We start from the raw sequence: 17,904 nt of genomic DNA on the forward strand, positions 1-17,904 counted from the left end.
ACATATTTTATATACATGTTGTATATTACTTAAGATTATAATATAAAAAAGTTAGAATGATCGGAACCAAAAAAAATCGACCGGGACAAAAAAAAATCAAATACCTACTTAGATCGAAATGTTGAGAACTGGAAGAACTCATATCTGAAATAAACAGATTTATACCCGACCCCAGTGAGCTAAATTTCAAACATAATATCTTTTGTTATATTTTTAATTCATTTTCTTGGGTTGGTGAGATTTACTATTTATTCGGAAGATTTTTGGCTAACTTAATGGTATATATTCGTAGGTTTCTTTTTTCTGATCAGGAAAAAAAAAGATTTGGATCTTGATTAAATTTATCTTATATAACAAATTGCTGCTATAAATAATTTTTATAAAAACTAATTTATAACAGTAATATCATTTTTGTTATAAATTAGTATATCATGGTTTATAGATTCAAAGTATAGAGTTAGTTGTCTTCATAGTATTAATATTGATAGATGCAAGTTAATGAATACATATAATATATTGTATTATTAGTAATCTGTCATATAGTATTATATGTTAGTAGATGTATTATTAATAATCTATCTTATAGTATAATATGCTAGTGGATGTATCTAGCTTATAGTAAAATATATGCAATATAAGGAAACATACGTAGTGGATATAATAATAAGGTAAGAAGTGAAAAACTATGGTAATGGTTGATATTAATTATTTATAAAAAGACATGTCTCATAATAAGTAGATTAATATAGCATTAGTTACATAAGGTCCAACTTTAAAATCCACATAGAAGAAGTTGTAATGTTTCTGTTTTAATAAGATAGATGTGTTATATGAAACATTTACATTTTCCCCCAAAATTAAGAGTCTACATCTTGATTTATCTGAATGTTATTCCGGAACTATTCTTTGAAGATCATCATAGTACCTCAAACATTGACCAAAAAGGAAAAAAAAAGAGAGAGAGAGAGTAAAAATCTGAACCGGGGTTTAATAGGTTTTGTCCTTCATAACCGGTTCTGGTTAAAGTACTCCTCCTCTCTTTCAAAGTCAACTGAGAATTTTGGTCGGCAGAGGATTTTGGTTGTTTCCCTATTGCCGTCAACTATTCGCTAAGAAAGAGTTTTCATCTGTTTCTGATCCTTAAAAAAAAAAAAACTGGCACAGTGCTTCACCTCATAAATCTCAGGTAGGATCCTGAGCTAGGTAACCACCATGCTTTACCAATTTTACTTGATTTCGATTTTGATTTTTCTGGGTTTAGTTAGTATTGTAACCTTTTGATTCGTATTATCTGAATCTGGATTGAAATATTTTGATCCATCAAATGTGATTAGAAAGCATGCAACTTTACATATTTTTATGTTTACTCTGTCTTCTGATTTATATAGTTGAGTGAGAATCATAGTTCTGTGACTTGATTATGTTCCAAGTGAGGTCCCTTCTTTTAAGACATCACATGTCAAATATTGTTAATGTTTTGTTACTGCCTCTGCTGTTGTTTTTCCGACTTTTTATTTATATGTTTTGCATCTTTTTCTTTGAGGTAGAACAGAGGATCCTGGAAGGTATGAGCGGTGGAGTTAGCCAACTCCTCGAGCAGATACACATGTTTTCAAGGAGATGCTTGTTCAGAGTCATATCCATGGGTCCTTTACCCATCCATCTCGCCTTTATCATGGATGGGAACCGGAGGTACGCTAAGAAGCTCGGTCTAGAAGACGGGTCTGGTCACAAAGCCGGGTTCTCTGCTCTCATGACGATGCTGCAGTACTGCTACGAGCTGGGTATCAAGTACGTGACCATATACGCTTTCAGCATCGATAACTTTAGGAGAAAGCCTGAGGAGGTTCAGTCTCTGATGGATTTGATGCTGGTAAAGATCAAGTCTCTGCTCGATAAAGAGAGCATCGTGCATGAGTACGGGATACGGGTTTATTTTATCGGTAACTTGGGGCTTTTGAGCGACCAAGTGAGAGCTGCTGCGGAAGAAGTCATGAAGGCCACTGCTGAGAATTGTAGGGTGGTGCTTCTTGTCTGCGTTGCGTATAACTCCACGGATGAGATCGTACAAGCTGTCAAGAGATCTTGTATGAACAACAAGGCGGATAGGGATGGAGAGAGGAGGATTCAGCTGGTGGATATTGAGGAGAACATGCAGATGAGCGTGGCGCCGGAGCCTGATATACTGATCAGGAGTTCAGGAGAGACGAGGCTGAGCAACTTTCTTTTGTGGCAGACTGGTAGCTCTCAGCTCTTCTCTCCGGGTGCTCTGTGGCCTGAGATTGGACTGAGGCATCTGGTCTGGGCTATATTGAACTTCCAGAGAAGCCATTCATACTTGGAGAAGAGGAAGAAACAGTTTTAGCTGTCGTGGCTTTTGTTTTTTCTTGGATCATGTGATGTTCTTGTGGTATACTATCAAAAGGAAACTTGGGATTACATAGAAAATGCAATGTATTTTAGACACAAAGAAATGTTCGTTTTAGGTTTTTCTATGAATCCTAAACGGTAGATCAGGTAGATTGTCAAGTGCTGAACTGTTTATGATCTAACTTGAGAGTTTAGTCTGTTGCAAGGTATGTCTAAAGAGTAAAGTGAAACAGAGCTGAATACATTATGATCTACATAAACTTGGAATGTCTTGACAAGATTAACGTGGAATGTATTGATTGATCAGGAATGTATAATGCACAAAAATAAACTTGGAATCAAAGAACCTTAATTAAAGACAACCAAAATATAAATGGCGTTGCCTATCAAGTACAATGGCGGAATATAGACGTATGGTAACCAAATTAGGACAAATTCAAAGCCTGGACCCAATAACCGGGGTTGGATAAATTAATCGTTAACGGTTTAGCGCTGATTGAAATATTATTTTCCGGTTTAGATGAAAATCCGAAAACCGGGTTGGATAATTGATTATTAGATAGTTAATGGTTAGTCTTTGGCTTAAATTTTGAAATGGATAATTTTGGTTTAGAGATATAAAACCCATAAAACCAGGGATTGAAATATAAAATTTCGGTTAAAAAACCGGGTTGGTTGGTTATTGAACCAAACAGAACTGAACTCTGGTTCGGTAGGTTAAAGTACATTCGGTCTGAATTAGACTTTGAAACCTAAAAAAATCGCAACTCCGCTACTCCCGAACCTGCGACGATAGTTCTACTTGCGGCTTAAAGAGCCATGATGTGACGCCTTTGCTATGTCGGGTCTAATTAAGCGTAAAGGAAGCGCCGTCTTTCGTTCTCAAACCCTAGCCGCCATTTACTCCAAGGTGGGTCTCTAGCTTCCTCTACAGATTTCTCTAGTTTAGTTTGTTAATCTCTCTGCGGCATTTGATCGAACACTTCGTCTGCGCGCTTCTTCTGGTCTCTAGTTACAAAGGAGTAATTGCACGCTTGCTGAGGGAGCCATGGAGAAGTGTTCAGTTGTTGATGAAGACATAAGTTCAGGTTCTGTTGTGTTTTTTTTTTCTTGATATAACATGTCCTTAAGTTAAAGGTTGTTCCTTTTTCTTTGTTCTTATGGATTGAATTTTTTTTAGCAGTTGATACATCAAAGTGGAAGAAGGTACGAACAAGTGACTGTGGGATTAAAAATTCAATGGTGCCTGAGTCCTCTTTGAATGTCTTGAGACTCCTTAGACGTCAAGGTATACGTTTATATATGTTTCTTTGTTTTACTGTTAACATTTGATGTAGAAGAACGAGAAAGAAGCTAAACTAGTTGTTTTCTTTGATTAGGTTTTGATGCATATCTTGTGGGGGGATGTGTGAGGGATTTGATACTCCATAGACCGCCAAAAGACTATGATGTGATCACTACAGCTAATCTTAAACAGGTTCTATATCTTATTGTTCTGTTAGTGTTACCTTGTTCAATTCATTATGTTTTTAGTTATTGCTTCACTCATCTCCTTATTTTTTGGTTATAGATCCGGAGGTTGTTTCATCGTGCTCAGGTTGTTGGGAGACGGTTTCCTATTTGTCACGTGTGGATGAAAGGTTCCGTGATTGAGGTCAGGTTTCTGGCACTTTCCATAAGCTCTTAACTGAACATTTCTATGTTTAGCTATTCGTTGACATTTCTCGTTTAATAGGTGTCCAGTTTCAATACCGTGGCACAAAGTGACACTGAGCATGAAAATGATACGCGGGAGTCCAAAGAGGATAGCAACCTCTTCAAAATGTATTCTGGTTGGGATAGAAAAGACTGCAATCTCTGGAGGAATAGCTTGCAACGGGATTTCACAGTTAACAGGTTTAGTTTCTGAAACATATGCTTCTTGTAGCAAAGGGGACTGTTTTCCTTTTTTTATGTTCGGCTGAGCATCATCGAAACCCAACTTACTTGTTGTGCTAAATCTGTGTGCAGTTTGTTCTTTGATCCCTTTGAACTTAAAATTTATGACTACAACAATGGAATGGAAGACTTGAAGGATCTAAAGGTGACTTCTCTCCTTTTTTCTTTTTTTTTTGCTTACTCCTATTTTCTGTAAATCATTTATGGTATTAACCATTGTTTTCTAACGCCAATGCAGCTACGTACACTCGTCCCTGCACATTCATCTTTCAGTGAAGATTGTGGTATGCCTTTTTTTTATTCTTCTCAGGGCCTTGTATCCGGGACAAGGTACTTAGTTTTTGTGTCTAACCATTAAGTCTATCAGCTAGAATTCTCAGGGGGTTAAGACTCTCAGCTCGATTGGGTCTATCGCTTTCAAAGGACATTAAGACTGCAATTCCTGAATCTATATCTTCCGTTGCGAATTTGAGCCCGGTAATTTGACTGCTTGAATGTATATCTTTAGTTTTAGAGATAACATCTTTCATTGTCTTAGTTTATGACAATCATGCTCTTCCTTTTGTTCAGGTTAGAATATTTATGGAAATGAATTACATGCTTGGGTATGGAGCTGCTGCGCCTTCCATCCTCCTTCTCATGAAGTACAAGCTACTTCACGTTTTGCTTCCTTTTCAGGTATCTCACTTTGCTTACTCATCAACCTTGTAACCTTCTTGTTCTTTTGGTGACTTTCTTACTTAAAGATGAAATTGTGTTTCAGGCAGCTTACCTGGAACAAGCTAGTAAAAGATCTCAACAAAGCTCCTTTATGCTAATGGTACGTTGATTTGGTTATGCAGATGAGCGTTTATTCTAATGATTCCATCTTTGACATTGTCTGAGTTTGATTGCAGAAGTTATTCTCTAATATGGATAAATTGGTTTCCTGCAAGCAACCTGCCGACTCCAGACTATGGTGAGTTGTTTCTTTACTTCTACGAGTCTCGTCTCTTCCTTGGATAAAGCTCTGACTTTAATGTCCTTATATTTTGTTTTGGAACAGGATTGCATTGTTGGCTTTTCACATTGCACTAGTGCGTAACCCTCAGGAGGCTATTGTACTGCACGCTTTTGCCTCCCTTCTCTACCACAGAAACTGGAGCGAAGCTGTCAAATTTGCTAGAGAAAATGAAAACTCGGTAGCTGGATACGTCCCTGAGGTATCTAAATCTTCGGGAAAGATATCTGATGAAGATCTTGCCGAAGCAGTTTCAGAATTCGCATCTCTGTTAAGAGATACTCAGTATGTTCTCACTGATATGGAGTCTCTCCACGAAGCCCTATACCACTACCCGGCTTTCAAAAGCTCTGGTCTGGTAAGTGCAACATATTGCATTTTACTACCATAAGATTCATTGTGTTACAGTTTATGTTTCTTGTTTCCTGTACTCAAAGTAACCTAGCTAATGTCTTTTTATTATTGCCAGGTGTTTGTATCGAAGAACAAGGGGAAACAACTGGCAGATTTGTTTACGGGAATGAGTGATGTGGAATCATATGAAAGCGAGAAACAAGGTTTCTGTATTGACTATTGCTCACTTGGGAAGGGAATTACATGCGAAGTAGGGTTTGTTCTTGGCAAAATCATTCTAGACACCATCATCGAACAGCCAACTCCGGTCGAGAAGAAACAGATGGCCATAGACCAGATTGTTCCATCGGCTTGTATGGAGGAGAATAAGGCTGAGTTGATCGTTTCTAAACCATCTAGGGAAGATAAGAACGGTCAAGCTAAAGTCCATGACTCAAAGGCATCATCTGTTTTTAAGGCTCACCAAGAGATTCTGAAGAGGATGAGAGAAAACAGTGAGCACAAGAATGAGCAAGAGTCTGAGATTTGTCCAGACACGACCTTGTCTGATCAAGCAAAGAATCAAGATCAGTCTGTAGTCCAAAAACCTAAGCGGGCTCGGCTTCACAAAGAAGCACTAGTCCCAGAGGCTCCGAAGCAAAAGACTTCAAAGAGGTCAAAGTCGAATGAGCAAGAGAGTCTCTCTGGTCCAGCAAAGAATCAGCATCAGACTGCTGTAGACCAAAAGAATGACAAACGTAGCACTGAACCACCAGTATCTGATCCGCCTAAGCAAAAGACTTCAAAGAGCCGTTTGAAGGAGACACAGAAAGTGAAACACAGCGACATCCCTGTGAGGGAGATTCAAGATGCAAAAGTCGGCTTCGTCTCTGACAAATCTATGAGCGATATTCTAAAAGTTCTTGTGAAACCAAGCCAACAAGCCTCAAGCAAAGAGGAGAGCAATTCGTTACCATCATCGGAGAAGACAAAGAAACCGAGAAAACTCTCAAGTCTCTTCAGGTGAAGCTGTACCCCATACAAATATTTGAGGGCTTAAAGCCAAGTCGGAGACCTTCTCCAGAAGGTATACATACAGTTGCAGTCTCACTCCGCAATTTTAACATGTGTACCATGTAAGCTTGAACCAATTTGTGTTTCATCTTGTTTTTGATTTTGATCGCCGTTAGATGATATTTCATAATTTGTAAGGAACTAAATCATACGGTAATATAGAAGAATAGATGATGATAAATCGAATTCTAAATTAAGGATGTTTTACTCCTCAGAAGTGAAGTAAATTACAAGTCTAAGACGGAAAAAACAAGCACACAATAGTGCACAAAGGTTCATAACACATTTCTCACAGCTTAGCTTATTGATATCATATAATCAATGACAAAAAGAATACATGAACACGGTGTTCCAAAACTAAAACCATTAATAAATCTTTAGTCAAACGACTTTGATCAAAGAATTTTCACTAACTAACTTACGTTAATATTTTAATTTTTATTTGACTTTTTAACGAAGGAATCCACATATAATAAGTCTGAAATTTATTATCCGAGATCTGAATTCGATTCGAGATATGTTTTAAATCAGTTTTGGAAAATAGGATATCTAAGACACTCGGATCCGTATACTAAAATCTTAAATCCGTCAAACCAAATTCAGATCTGAATATCTTAATTTTTACGTTTGGATATCCAGATCCAAATTCATATTTCTAAAAATATATTAAAATTTTAATTTTATTTAATAGTTATATTTGATATATTAACACTTATACATAAAATTAGTTTAATAATTTTTTTTTTTAATAATAGATATACATTTTATAAATATTTACTTTATTTATAATTTTTATAATTTTAATATTTTTAAAAATATTATTTTTATTTTAATTATTTTTGTGAATCGAAATTCAAATTTAGATATCCACACATGAATCGAGATTCAGATTTAAATATACAGATCCAGATACACTAAAATTTCCGGACATCCGGATCCGACCTACCCCTAACATGTAGGACTAATTAAAAGTTTAACACATTAACAACGAAATAACAAAATACAATATGGTCCAAAAAATAATAAATACTTATTAGCAAAATAATATAACAAAATTCTGCGTGGAGCACGAATAGTAATAAAATAAAAATAATATTAGCTGGGGTCAACTTCAAATACTTGGCGTTGCGTTGGCATCTTGATTCACACCTGCATTTTTAAGATCATTTCAAACCAGGCTCTCCGAGTGGTAACAAGGACTTAGAAATGTGTTAACTATTTCGGATCTCTCTGTCGTCAGTAAACATGTTTACATGAAACTAATCGATCAGACCTCAACTCCTCGGATACCTCAAATTATAAATAAAAAAATAAGTATGCTCCCCCGCTACGTCCTAGACACTTTCCACACAAAAGATAAGCTTCTTTTAATTTGAGGTTCAATTATTGTGTAAATTGTTTTAAATAGGTTTATTAAAAACGATTGAATGCGGAACACATTGAGTATTATATTGCCTTGAGATTGGCGTGTGAGATCAACAATAAGACTTTTGAACCCCTAAAAGCCAAAGACTTTTTACTATAAAAACACTCCTTACGAGTTGATAGTTTCTCATTCCTCTCCAAATCTAAAGTAATTAAAGAAGAAGAAGGATGGCCAACACTTTTGTGAGGTCTGGTTATATTCTTGCTATTCTGTTTGCTATCGTCGTTGCAGCTACTGGTAATTTACTAAGTCTTTCTTGTATTATAGGTTCAATTGTTCAAGTTATAGAGCTTATAAAAATTAAAGATTTTAGAACCTTATATTATGACACAAACAAACCCATCTGGTTACCAGGAAACAGATTGTATCCGAAGCCTCAGCTGAACGGTGAACAAGTTGACCATTCCATCCTCCACTCTGCCTTGTCACTAACAGGAGGTAGGCCAAAAACCTTCCATTAAATTTCTTTTACTTTTTATTTTCTTAAGTTAACTTGAAGGAATTTGGATCAAACTCTAATCTCCTCCTAAGGCTCGCACTAGTCATTGCTAATACTATATGGAATGGCTTAAAACATCTCTCAGTGAAAATCTCTAAGTAAGGGCACAATGAAGCCAACTGTCTGTGCTAAACTACCAAACCCTAAAATTCTTTTTACATTTTCTTAAATCTTCCATTGCCAAAGAATCATCTTTATTTCCCTTTTGATCAAAGAAAGACAAACAAATCAACTTAGTTATATGCATTTTAACAATAGCTTACTTTTATGATTCTCACCAGGACCACTATACGGTACATGTTCGTACTACCAATTCGTTTATGACTGCAACGATTGCAACAAAAAGTGCAAACAAAATAACAGCAACTGGTGGGGACAGTGTACTATGTGGCCGTTCCGTGATTGCTACTGCTATTACAACTGTTGATAGCCAAATCATGATCATATATAAATCTATATATTACTCAAGTTTGTGACAAGAAAAAAGACACGGAGAGTATTTTCCGTATGTCAAATCCTCGTATGTGCTTGCTGTGTGTTTTGGATGCTTTTCTATTTTACCATGTTTGATAATTATTCTGTATGTTTGTTTGTTTCTCTTGAGTTCGTTGTAATGCAGGGTTCTTGTTGATGTTTAATGAGTACCTTTATGCAAATAATTTCTTTTATAGATCTTTAATCGGTTAGTATGTGTACGAAAAGGCTGCATTGTGACGCAAATCACCCTTATGTTAACGTGTAAAACAGAAGGGTCTAGATAAAGATAATATTGGTTGTATCCAATTCATGTGACCAAGAACATTTAAATTTTTGGATCGAACGATTGCCTGTAGACAGTTAAAGGGATGTTCATGGTTTAGAGATATCTCGTTTAACCACTTCTTGGCTTGAACTAATCCCAAAACGTAACTGAATTTTAAGCCCTCTAGGCAAGATCGTAAGCATCAAATTTTGATATGGCTTATTTTCCAATCAACGGTTATCACATTAACCAAGAATACAACAATGAAGACATGACAACCTTCCAACGTTCACACCCCTTTTGTATCAGAGGGTGGTGGATACGCAGGGACGATCCCAGTTGTAGTCTCTAGGCTTTGCGTAAAAAAAAGAAACAGCATGTAGACGTTATCCTCGTTGCTTGATGCTCTTACACAGCTAAGCTCTTGCAATTATTTGTTTTTGATCTTTTTTTTTTTTACAGTAGTCGTTATTTTTCCTCAGTGTGGAAGAGAGTATTTCTTGGTCACATATTTCCTCCCAATACGGCCGTCCAGCATTAAACACTAGTCACTTCCTGTTTGGCTCTAATGGGCATGATCGAATTATTACTAACGTCATTAGGTTAAATGACTTGTACGGAGAATATCTTCTTGAACAAATAACCTCAAACAAATCACCTAATAATGCTAAAATTGCACAATACACTGGTAACACAAATTGTTCTTTGAACAAGGTGGGCTGGGCTTCAATATATATTTTAGATCATTTGTATCATTGATTCTCTCAAAATATTTGTAGACCATCTATCTTTTTGCAAGTCATCTCCACCCAAATTATATTATTGGTTTCTGTTTGGTCCAATTCATGTTGGGTTTTAGAATTTTAAACTTGTCTTCATCTCTTATGCGTCTGGTTTACGAAAACAACGTACTTTATTAATCATCTAATTAATTAATTAACTGAGAAAGTTGATGATAATTAAGGAGGCTCTCCCCATGTCCACGGCTTCATTCCCTTGCACTGCCCGTTATGTCTAGATCTTCGTAAAAATCATAAGTTCTTTGTTCTGTAAGGTAAATGATTAATTCTTTGGCTATATATATGTATGTCATTATTAAATCTCAAAGTTGTAAATCGCATATATATGAAAACAAATTATAATGGCTGAACTCTTAATTAAACATGTGTTATGAATTTTTAACAATAATAAAACATATACATTTCTTATTATTTTCAAAATCCGAAAATTTGTTTAGTTAAATTCTGTTGCAAACTCAGTTAAATAGTTGATCTGGAGAGAATATGTGGGGTTTGGTTATATTAATTCTTGACCAGAACAAATGTGCTATGAATCATATGATGTACACTGAATAGAGAAGGCTTAAGTATTTGATTTAATTTTTTTCCAAAAATATTTTAGGCTAATAAATGGAATATTAATATATTTTTTTGACTGAATGGAATATTAATATATTCACAAACACAACACTTGAAATGGAAAGAACTGTCACGGGACAGCATAATTCTCGGTACGGAATCTGGTCATTGTCTCCTAAACGAAGTATTCTCTGAAATTAGTCTGAGAGAGCATATGATTAGCTCTGTAAATACGGATATTAAGATTCTTGATTATGAAATAATAAAATTAATTCACATTTAAAAATAATCAAAAAAATGAAAAAGTTTGTTAAGCCGCGCCTATGGAGCGCACCATTTTCATCTGAAAATAAAGTAGAAGGCCACCCAAAAAACGAAAAGAATAATAAAAAGTAGTTTGAAATAATAAGAAGAGACGAAGAAGGGCACATGCCTTGAACCAACAAAGTTACCGTTAAGTCTTTTCTCACGCCAGACTTGGAAGTAAATCGTTTTATTTCCTCACAATCCAACGGTCATATTCTCATCCTAGCCGTTCTTTCTTTAAAATAAAATAAAAATAACACTTTCTATATTTTTGTTTTATCTTCCTTCCTCTGTCATAGCCTATATCATTCCATTGTCCAGATTCGTCTGTAATATCAGACTAAGATCTCTTCGGGTTAGGTCCTCTTCTTCTAGTGTCTTTGGTGGTGTTTTTTCTTGGAAAAAAAATGGTTAATTCTTGTGAGAACAACATCGTCGTTGGACAACACACTACGACGACGATTCTTCAAGGTAATAATAGGATTATTTCTAGTTTAATACGAGAGTTCTAAGGTCTTTTAACAATGGAGAATTCTGACACATATAATGTTGTGTTATTAGATGAAACGAGAAGTAGAAAGTTCGGACAAGAGACGAAGAGAAGAGTGTTGGGTGTGATTAATCAGAATCTGGTTGGTGCAAGACGCTATCCTTGTGTTGTCAACAAGAGAGTAAACTTATCCAAGTAAAATTTCAACAAAACCTCTCATCTCTCTCTCTCTGTCTTTGAGTTTGATTTGTGCTTATGGGTTTTGGATGAATGTATGAATCGGTAGGAAAGAAGAAGAAGAAGGATGTCAAAAGAAGAAGCTTGATCATCCTCTGAGATCCTCAGTTACAAGGTATTAAAAGCTTGAACCTTTCACTTCTTATTTGTGTGTTTTATCTTTGATTCAGTTTGAGAGAGAATAAGATGTTTTTGATCTTTGCAGATCTCGAGTTGAAGAAGAGCCCTTGTGTCAAAATGAGGAGAAGAAGAAGCTGAAGCCAACAGTTCCAAGCGCAAACGAAGAAGAAGCTACATTGGACCAACCAATGCCAATGTCTCTGGAGAAGCCTTACACTGAAGCTGATGATCCAATGGTAAACACAACTTTGATAAAGATCTTAGCTTTGAATGCAAATCGAACTAATTAAAAAGAGTGAATTTGATGACAGGAGGAAGTTGAGATGGAGGATGTGGTAGTGGAAGAACCAATCTTGGACATCGATGTCTCAGATGCCAAGAACTCACTTGCAGCTGTTGAGTATGTCCAAGATCTATACGCATTTCACCGACAAATGGAGGTGAAAATTTTGGTTTTTACTTGTTACGTGTCTTTGAAGCAACAAAAGAGGGCCTTGAGTTATATCCTGACAAGAAGTTATTGATTTGAAAATTTGCAGAGGTTTAGCTGTGTTCCAGTAGATTACATGATGCAGCAAATCGACTTAAACGAGAAGATGAGAGCTATACTAATCGACTGGTTGATCGAGGTATATATATATACATTACTCTAGAATGAATGTTACAGTGTAGTTGAGTGATTGAGAGACTGAAGAAGCTAAATTAAATTGTCAGGTACATGACAAGTTTGATCTGATGAACGAGACACTGTTCCTGACAGTGAATCTGATAGATAGATTCTTGTCCAAGAAAGCTGTGTTGAGAAAGAAGCTTCAGCTTGTAGGGCTGGTGGCTTTGTTTTTAGCTTGCAAGTATGAAGAGGTTTCAGTTCCTCTTGTTGAAGATTTAGTGCTCATTTCAGACAGAGCTTATGCCAGGACTGATGTTCTACACATGGTAAAAGTGCTGTTCTTCAGTCTTGTCTCATTTAATAATTTTAAGACATTTCTCTGATTAAATAAATGGTTCTTTTGCAGGAGAAAATGATGTTGAGCACTTTGCAATTCAATGTCTCGTTGCCTACACAATACCCTTTCTTGAGAAGATTCCTTAAGGCAGCTCAAGCAGACAAGAAAGTAAGTTTTGCAAACAATTAACTTAAAAGTTGTGGATTTATATAAAAAGGAAAAAAACAAGAACTAATAGGTGAAACTGTGTCAAAACCAGTGTGAGGTTTTGGCGTCCTTCTTGATCGAGCTTGCCCTTGTGGAGTATGAGATGCTTCGGTTTCCACCTTCATTACTAGCTGCCACGGCCGTGTACACTGCTCAATGTACACTTGATGGATTCAGGAAATGGAACCGTACATGTGAATTCCACTCTCACTACTCTGAAAATCAGCTCATGTAAGTCTCTCCATCTCATTCAAAAAAACTGATTCTTCCATCAATGAAGACCAATCTGTTTACTAAACTGTCATGGTGTGGGGTTTTGCAGGGAATGTTGTAGGAAGATGGTGAGTCTTCATCAGAGGGCGGCCACTGGGAAATTGACAGGAGTATATAGGAAGTACAGCACATTCAAGTTTGGGTACATAGCCAAGTGCGAAGCTGCACACTTTATTGTTTCTTAGTCGTCTCATCATCCTTAAAGGCTGCAAAAAGACAGTGATATTTTTTGTACAGTTCTCTTGACAAAGTTCCTCGTTTCATCTGAAGCACAAATAACACACAGCCAAAAAAATTGTTCAATTTGTCTGTCTGAAGTTGAATTCTGATTCCTTATCGTTGTTCACTTTAATTGTAACTTCCGTTTTACATGACATTTTTTAACAATAAATTCCATAATGATCAGAGTTAGGTTATCTTTATAAGATGTTACAGCATCACCTTATACTTTTAGATTGTTATACATTTTTTTTAGCCAATGTGAATATGAGCCTAGGCAAGAGCAAGGATTCATGAATTGTGAGCTCTTTCTTGTTTCGGTTCAGAAGAGGTTGTGTATCTTTTAGTGAAACAACACAAGCTTTGAGAACCTATATAGTTGAGTTTCAGAGAAAACAAAAACAAAACAAGCATTGTAATGATCCACTGTCCTCGTATGCTTAGAAAAACAAATTTCCATTTCACTTTGGAGAAGTCTGAGTTGGAAGCAGAGTTTATCAAAGATGGTGCAGCCAGCTCAAGGGGAATAGATCAGTGGGAGGTACGAGAGCTTCTATTTACAATATGCAATGCCTTTGGCTGGAGTTGAAAAGATTGTTGCTTTCATGAAAGATTTCCAGGCAAGGCATGCTTGATTCTTTTATCATCTGTTTTGGTTAATGGTTATCTTATTTGAGTGAGTATAAAGCTGCGGATACTTGTGATTTGAGTTTGTTTTTTTTCAGTAATAATTCTTTTTGGCAATGGTTAGATTTCATGTTCAAGCAAGAATCATTTATACTATGTTGATGAGTCTTTTTTTTTTGGGACTGAAAACTTTTAGAAATCAAAAATCTTTTTAATAAACAACTTATTGAGAAAATGCTGAGATATTATAACCCTTTGTTGATAAGCAAAGGCAAACAAGGATCTCATGTTGTGCTGTTAGTGTGTCCTTTCTCTGATGAAACTGATTGTCCTGTTTTTAGAAACACAAAAGATTCCAACTCAGGTTCAAAATCTGTTGTTTCAGAACTCTTGATGTTACTGTGAATGTGTAAGTTACCGTTTGATATTGCAGCTTTGTAACCATCAGCTACATGTCTAAAGAACTCTTTAGCAGCATCTGCATATTCATTCAAGAACAGTCACCACTTAAACCATCCGAGACAACAGGAAGTATACAAGAATCTGCAAACTCACCATATTTCATTGCCAGAGATGGGTCTTGCTCATCAATGACCCTGATCAGTTTAGCAGGGTTTCCAGCCACCACACTTGAAGAATCCCAGAAAGGATGTTAGTGGTTAATGGTTACTAAACAAAGAGTCAAATGATTTTTCAGATTCATTTTCCTTTATACCTATGCGGAGGAACGTCCTTTAACACAAGTGAACCTGCAGCTACCATTGCCCCAGCACCTATGCTTATGTTTCCAAGTACAGTCACACAGGCTCCAAGCAATGCACCTTCCCCTATTTTTGGGTGACGGTCCCCGGTTTCCTTCCCGGTTCCTCCTAAAGTCACACCCTAATGGAAATGAAGAAGATAATTCAGCTAAATATTGATCTTGTAATAGACCTCTTGAGTGGAATGGTTTGGAGAATAGAAGAGATGCTTACATGCAAGATGGAGACACGGTTGCCTATCACAGCGGTCTCACCTATGACCACTCCCGTTCCATGATCCAACAATATTCCCTCTCCAATTTTTGCCGCTACAAGAGTAGAACAACCAGGAGTCAATGCACCTAATCAACTAAAGCACCAGAGAGGAGATTGAGAATCTAAGAAAGTACTCAAACTTTACCTGGATGTATGTCGATTCCAAAAACCTGAGGAGAAACCCCCACAAGTGTAAATCAGATATTTGAGTTGAAATGTAGTTAACCAAAAGACAAATGATAAGAAAAACTACCTCGCTAATTCGGCTTTGCAAGGCAAGAGCTAATAGTGTCCGGCCTTGGTTCCACAACTTGTGTGCAACCCTGTGTGCTTGCAACGCATGATAGCCCTGTACAACAACAAAATAGTTCCAATTTGAGAGATGTTTTAGCTCTAACGACCCAAGTAGAGAGTTACCTTCAGATGTAAAATAGCAGAGCTATACGACAGACAAGCAGGGTCCCGGTCTTTAAATGCCTACAATCATCATTGTTGAGACACACAAGAAACAAACAAAGATCATGTCTTTTCAGAGGTATTGTTATATTGAGTGTTTGTTTTTTACCTGAATATCATGGCGAATCGATCTGTGAATGCCTTTGTCATGCATCATGACACCATTAAATATATCCAAGAGTTGAGTAGCCAACAAGGTTGGGTTTTGGAGACGGTTGGCTAGGACGAACCCTAAAGCTTGTTCTAAACATTCATGTGCTAAGATGCCAGCATACAAGAAGCTGCTCAAGATAGGCTCCTTCTCTGCCTAATAACCACAACAAATATTCGTTACTCCACAAATCAAAGCAGCAACACTTATAGAAGAAATATCATAGAACAACACTGGCACTATTCTCCAACTTTCAAAGTCTAGACATCACTCAAACATTTCGTTTACTTTCTTACTGGATGAAGTCTATGTATGATGATGATGATCATTGGAGGGATTGAACATTTAAATCCTATGGTGGTCAGATTAAATGTCAAAGCTTTCAACGAAAAGAAACAAGATTTGACTTATTCTAAAACCCTAATGGACACAGTTACTACTACTACAAAAACAAAACAATTGTTCTGTAATCAAATAACAAAGTAAACTGAAACTGTAGATTGACTCGAACACCAAAAAAGAAGCGATGATGCAGATAAAGTGTTAGAAATTGAGTGAAGACCTCAAGCTTAGCTTCTTCTCTAATAGCATCCCAGATAGGATCGTAACCAGAATCCAGCAAAACCGGGTCAAACTCGAACTTATTCGTTCCCTTAGCGTAAACGGCAATACCCATCTCGAAAGGGAGCTCGTCGCCGTCCATATCAGAAGATCAAATCCAAGTCTTCTGATTGGAGAGGAGAGAGAGAGAGAGAGAGAGGTAAAGGATGCAACTTTAAATGGATGCGATGATGATGATAAAAAAGAGAAAGAGAGACTGAGATAAAAACCCTTTTAGTCTTTTTTATTTTCTAAGAGGGGTCCGGTCCTCTCATTCACTCTGATTCTCCTGATGGTCGTTGTGTTGTTTTGGTTGTGTCTCGTTGATCCAAAGTCTTTATGTGTTGTGTCCAATGTCCACCGCTTTGAATGGTTGTACGATATCGTTTGTATTTATTTTTACTTTTGTATTCTTTTTGGCCTTATCTGGTTGCGACCGGGATTGAGTCCAAGTTCGGAATGGGTGATTAGGGTCTCCTACACAAGATAATTGTTTCTTTTCTTGACTAATAAGATAATTGTTTATTTAATCAAGAAGGAATATAAATTATTATTAGAGTTGAATGGGATCTTAATCGTATTCCTCGAGGGGGGAATATCAATATATAAGAGAAAGACCACCACAAATGGTGTCAACTTGTCATGTTCTTTACAAAATTTCAACCTTAATATTTCCCTACTTTCCTTTGTCAACCCGGATGGGTAAAAGTCTGATTAATTAATTCTTCAAAGAATAACTAAATTCTCATCCACATTTTAAAATATTAAATTTTAACTTTGTCTCTATTTCTGTATCGATTAAATTTTCTTTTATGGTGAAACTTATGTTTTCATTTATGCTAAATTTGTTAAATTTTAAAAACATATTACACTCAATTTTTGGATTTTATAATTACAATAATACTTATTTGTTAAAATTAATAAACAATTGTTAAAATATTATGATTACCTATTCGATAATTTAAATATTTTTATTTTTATAACTCAAGTTGAAATAATATTTTAATACCAATTATGAGTTTAATTATTTTTCAAATGTGAATTATAATATTTTATAGGATTTTTTTTGTAAAGTAAAAATATAGAAATTTTTAAAATAGCTATTTAGTGGTAGAATAATTTCATGTCCAAACTAATTGTTCATGATTGTATTAAAATTAGTGTACGTATAAGTTGTTCTCTCCGTTTTGACCCTTTTGGGACTAATTCAGAACAAGAATCGAATACATAAATGAAAATCATGATTAATATTGCTACAAAGTTAAATTTATGTGCTTTAAATTTAAAATGGCAAAGACAGAAACAAGATATCAAATGCATAAATCAAAACATAATGAATTTGTGAAATGTGCAACTTATTAATGAAGGTGAGGTTGTGGCTGGGTTGTTTGTTGTTTGATTTGAATTATAAGGCATTTCTATGACTTGTCTTGCTTTATTGCTTTATTTTTTAAAGATGTTAAAAATCTATATGAATGATAAATCAATGGACAGAAGTCTTGTATATTTGGGCTG

General features: G+C 35.8%; 4 protein-coding genes and 1 long non-coding RNA gene across 11 annotated transcripts; 4 read left to right on the forward strand and 1 right to left on the reverse strand.

Annotated features, from left to right (window-relative positions):
- The first annotated feature begins 1,030 nt into the window (after positions 1-1,030).
- LOC108857159 (dehydrodolichyl diphosphate synthase 6) lies at positions 1,031-2,493 on the forward strand. Of its 5 annotated transcripts, none has more exons than XM_018631102.2 (2): positions 1,031-1,186; positions 1,548-2,493. In XM_018631102.2, the coding sequence occupies exon 2, from the start codon at positions 1,568-1,570 to the stop codon at positions 2,363-2,365; it is 798 nt and encodes a 265-aa protein (XP_018486604.1). In that variant the 5' UTR covers positions 1,031-1,186; positions 1,548-1,567; the 3' UTR covers positions 2,366-2,493. The 5 variants fall into 5 exon arrangements, with proteins under 5 accessions (XP_018486604.1, XP_018486607.1, XP_018486605.1 ...); XM_018631105.2 differs by having other exon boundaries at positions 1,040-1,186; positions 1,553-2,493; XM_018631103.2 differs by having other exon boundaries at positions 1,049-1,203.
- A 616-nt stretch (positions 2,494-3,109) lies between these two features.
- LOC108805216 (uncharacterized) lies at positions 3,110-6,925 on the forward strand. The gene is made up of 14 exons (XM_018577198.2): positions 3,110-3,280; positions 3,383-3,458; positions 3,554-3,658; positions 3,750-3,847; positions 3,941-4,024; positions 4,106-4,266; positions 4,381-4,453; positions 4,547-4,592; positions 4,676-4,785; positions 4,879-4,986; positions 5,072-5,128; positions 5,205-5,266; positions 5,354-5,666; positions 5,778-6,925. The coding sequence occupies exons 1-14, from the start codon at positions 3,209-3,211 to the stop codon at positions 6,666-6,668; spliced, it is 2,256 nt and encodes a 751-aa protein (XP_018432700.1). The 5' UTR covers positions 3,110-3,208; the 3' UTR covers positions 6,669-6,925.
- Positions 6,926-8,238: 1,313 nt separating this feature from the next.
- Positions 8,239-9,329, forward strand: LOC108860529 (uncharacterized). Its single transcript, XR_001950705.2, has 3 exons — positions 8,239-8,378; positions 8,496-8,579; positions 8,922-9,329. It is a non-coding gene; the product is annotated as an uncharacterized LOC108860529 (long non-coding RNA).
- A 1,997-nt stretch (positions 9,330-11,326) lies between these two features.
- Positions 11,327-13,727, forward strand: LOC108805349 (cyclin-B2-1). Its single transcript, XM_018577371.2, has 10 exons — positions 11,327-11,517; positions 11,608-11,731; positions 11,823-11,888; positions 11,979-12,129; positions 12,205-12,333; positions 12,433-12,522; positions 12,608-12,829; positions 12,910-13,008; positions 13,100-13,278; positions 13,370-13,727. The coding sequence occupies exons 1-10, from the start codon at positions 11,454-11,456 to the stop codon at positions 13,503-13,505; spliced, it is 1,260 nt and encodes a 419-aa protein (XP_018432873.1). The 5' UTR covers positions 11,327-11,453; the 3' UTR covers positions 13,506-13,727.
- A 543-nt stretch (positions 13,728-14,270) lies between these two features.
- LOC108805350 (serine acetyltransferase 2) lies at positions 14,271-16,761 on the reverse strand. 3 transcript variants are annotated; one of them, XM_056986755.1, is made up of 11 exons: positions 16,620-16,761; positions 16,352-16,516; positions 15,748-15,945; positions 15,600-15,659; positions 15,436-15,531; positions 15,328-15,352; positions 15,141-15,235; positions 14,882-15,048; positions 14,722-14,795; positions 14,585-14,644; positions 14,271-14,497 (listed from the first exon to the last, which is right to left on the reverse strand). In XM_056986755.1, exons 2-11 carry the CDS (start codon positions 16,490-16,492, stop codon positions 14,451-14,453), a joined length of 963 nt encoding a protein of 320 aa, XP_056842735.1. In that variant the 5' UTR covers positions 16,493-16,516; positions 16,620-16,761; the 3' UTR covers positions 14,271-14,450. The 3 variants fall into 3 exon arrangements, with proteins under 3 accessions (XP_056842735.1, XP_056842736.1, XP_018432874.1); XM_056986756.1 differs by having other exon boundaries at positions 16,352-16,513; positions 16,620-16,745; XM_018577372.2 differs by having other exon boundaries at positions 16,352-16,714.
- Positions 16,762-17,904: the final 1,143 nt, after the last annotated feature.

Source organism: Raphanus sativus, chromosome 5, assembly GCF_000801105.2.
Source record: "Raphanus sativus cultivar WK10039 chromosome 5, ASM80110v3, whole genome shotgun sequence".
Lineage (NCBI taxonomy): Eukaryota > Viridiplantae > Streptophyta > Magnoliopsida > Brassicales > Brassicaceae > Raphanus > Raphanus sativus.

Excerpts from the sequence above, each read along its gene's own strand:
- LOC108857159 (XM_018631102.2), top strand. The coding sequence starts at position 1,568 with ATGAGCGGTGGAGTTAGCCAACTCCTCGAGCAGATACACATGTTTTCA.
- LOC108805216 (XM_018577198.2), top strand. The coding sequence starts at position 3,209 with ATGTCGGGTCTAATTAAGCGTAAAGGAAGCGCCGTCTTTCGTTCTCAA. Across the intron at positions 3,281-3,382 it reads TAGCCGCCATTTACTCCAAG|TTACAAAGGAGTAATTGCAC; the intron begins GTGGGTCTCTAG and ends TCTGGTCTCTAG. Across the intron at positions 4,786-4,878 it reads CCGTTGCGAATTTGAGCCCG|GTTAGAATATTTATGGAAAT; the intron begins GTAATTTGACTG and ends CCTTTTGTTCAG.
- LOC108805349 (XM_018577371.2), top strand. The coding sequence starts at position 11,454 with ATGGTTAATTCTTGTGAGAACAACATCGTCGTTGGACAACACACTACG. Across the intron at positions 11,732-11,822 it reads AAGAGAGTAAACTTATCCAA|GAAAGAAGAAGAAGAAGGAT; the intron begins GTAAAATTTCAA and ends ATGAATCGGTAG. Across the intron at positions 12,523-12,607 it reads TAATCGACTGGTTGATCGAG|GTACATGACAAGTTTGATCT; the intron begins GTATATATATAT and ends TTAAATTGTCAG.
- LOC108805350 (XM_056986755.1), bottom strand. The coding sequence starts at position 16,492 with ATGGACGGCGACGAGCTCCCTTTCGAGATGGGTATTGCCGTTTACGCT. Across the intron at positions 15,532-15,599 it reads CTGCTATTTTACATCTGAAG|GGCTATCATGCGTTGCAAGC; the intron begins GTAACTCTCTAC and ends GTTGTTGTACAG. Across the intron at positions 15,236-15,327 it reads TGGAATCGACATACATCCAG|CGGCAAAAATTGGAGAGGGA; the intron begins GTAAAGTTTGAG and ends CTACTCTTGTAG.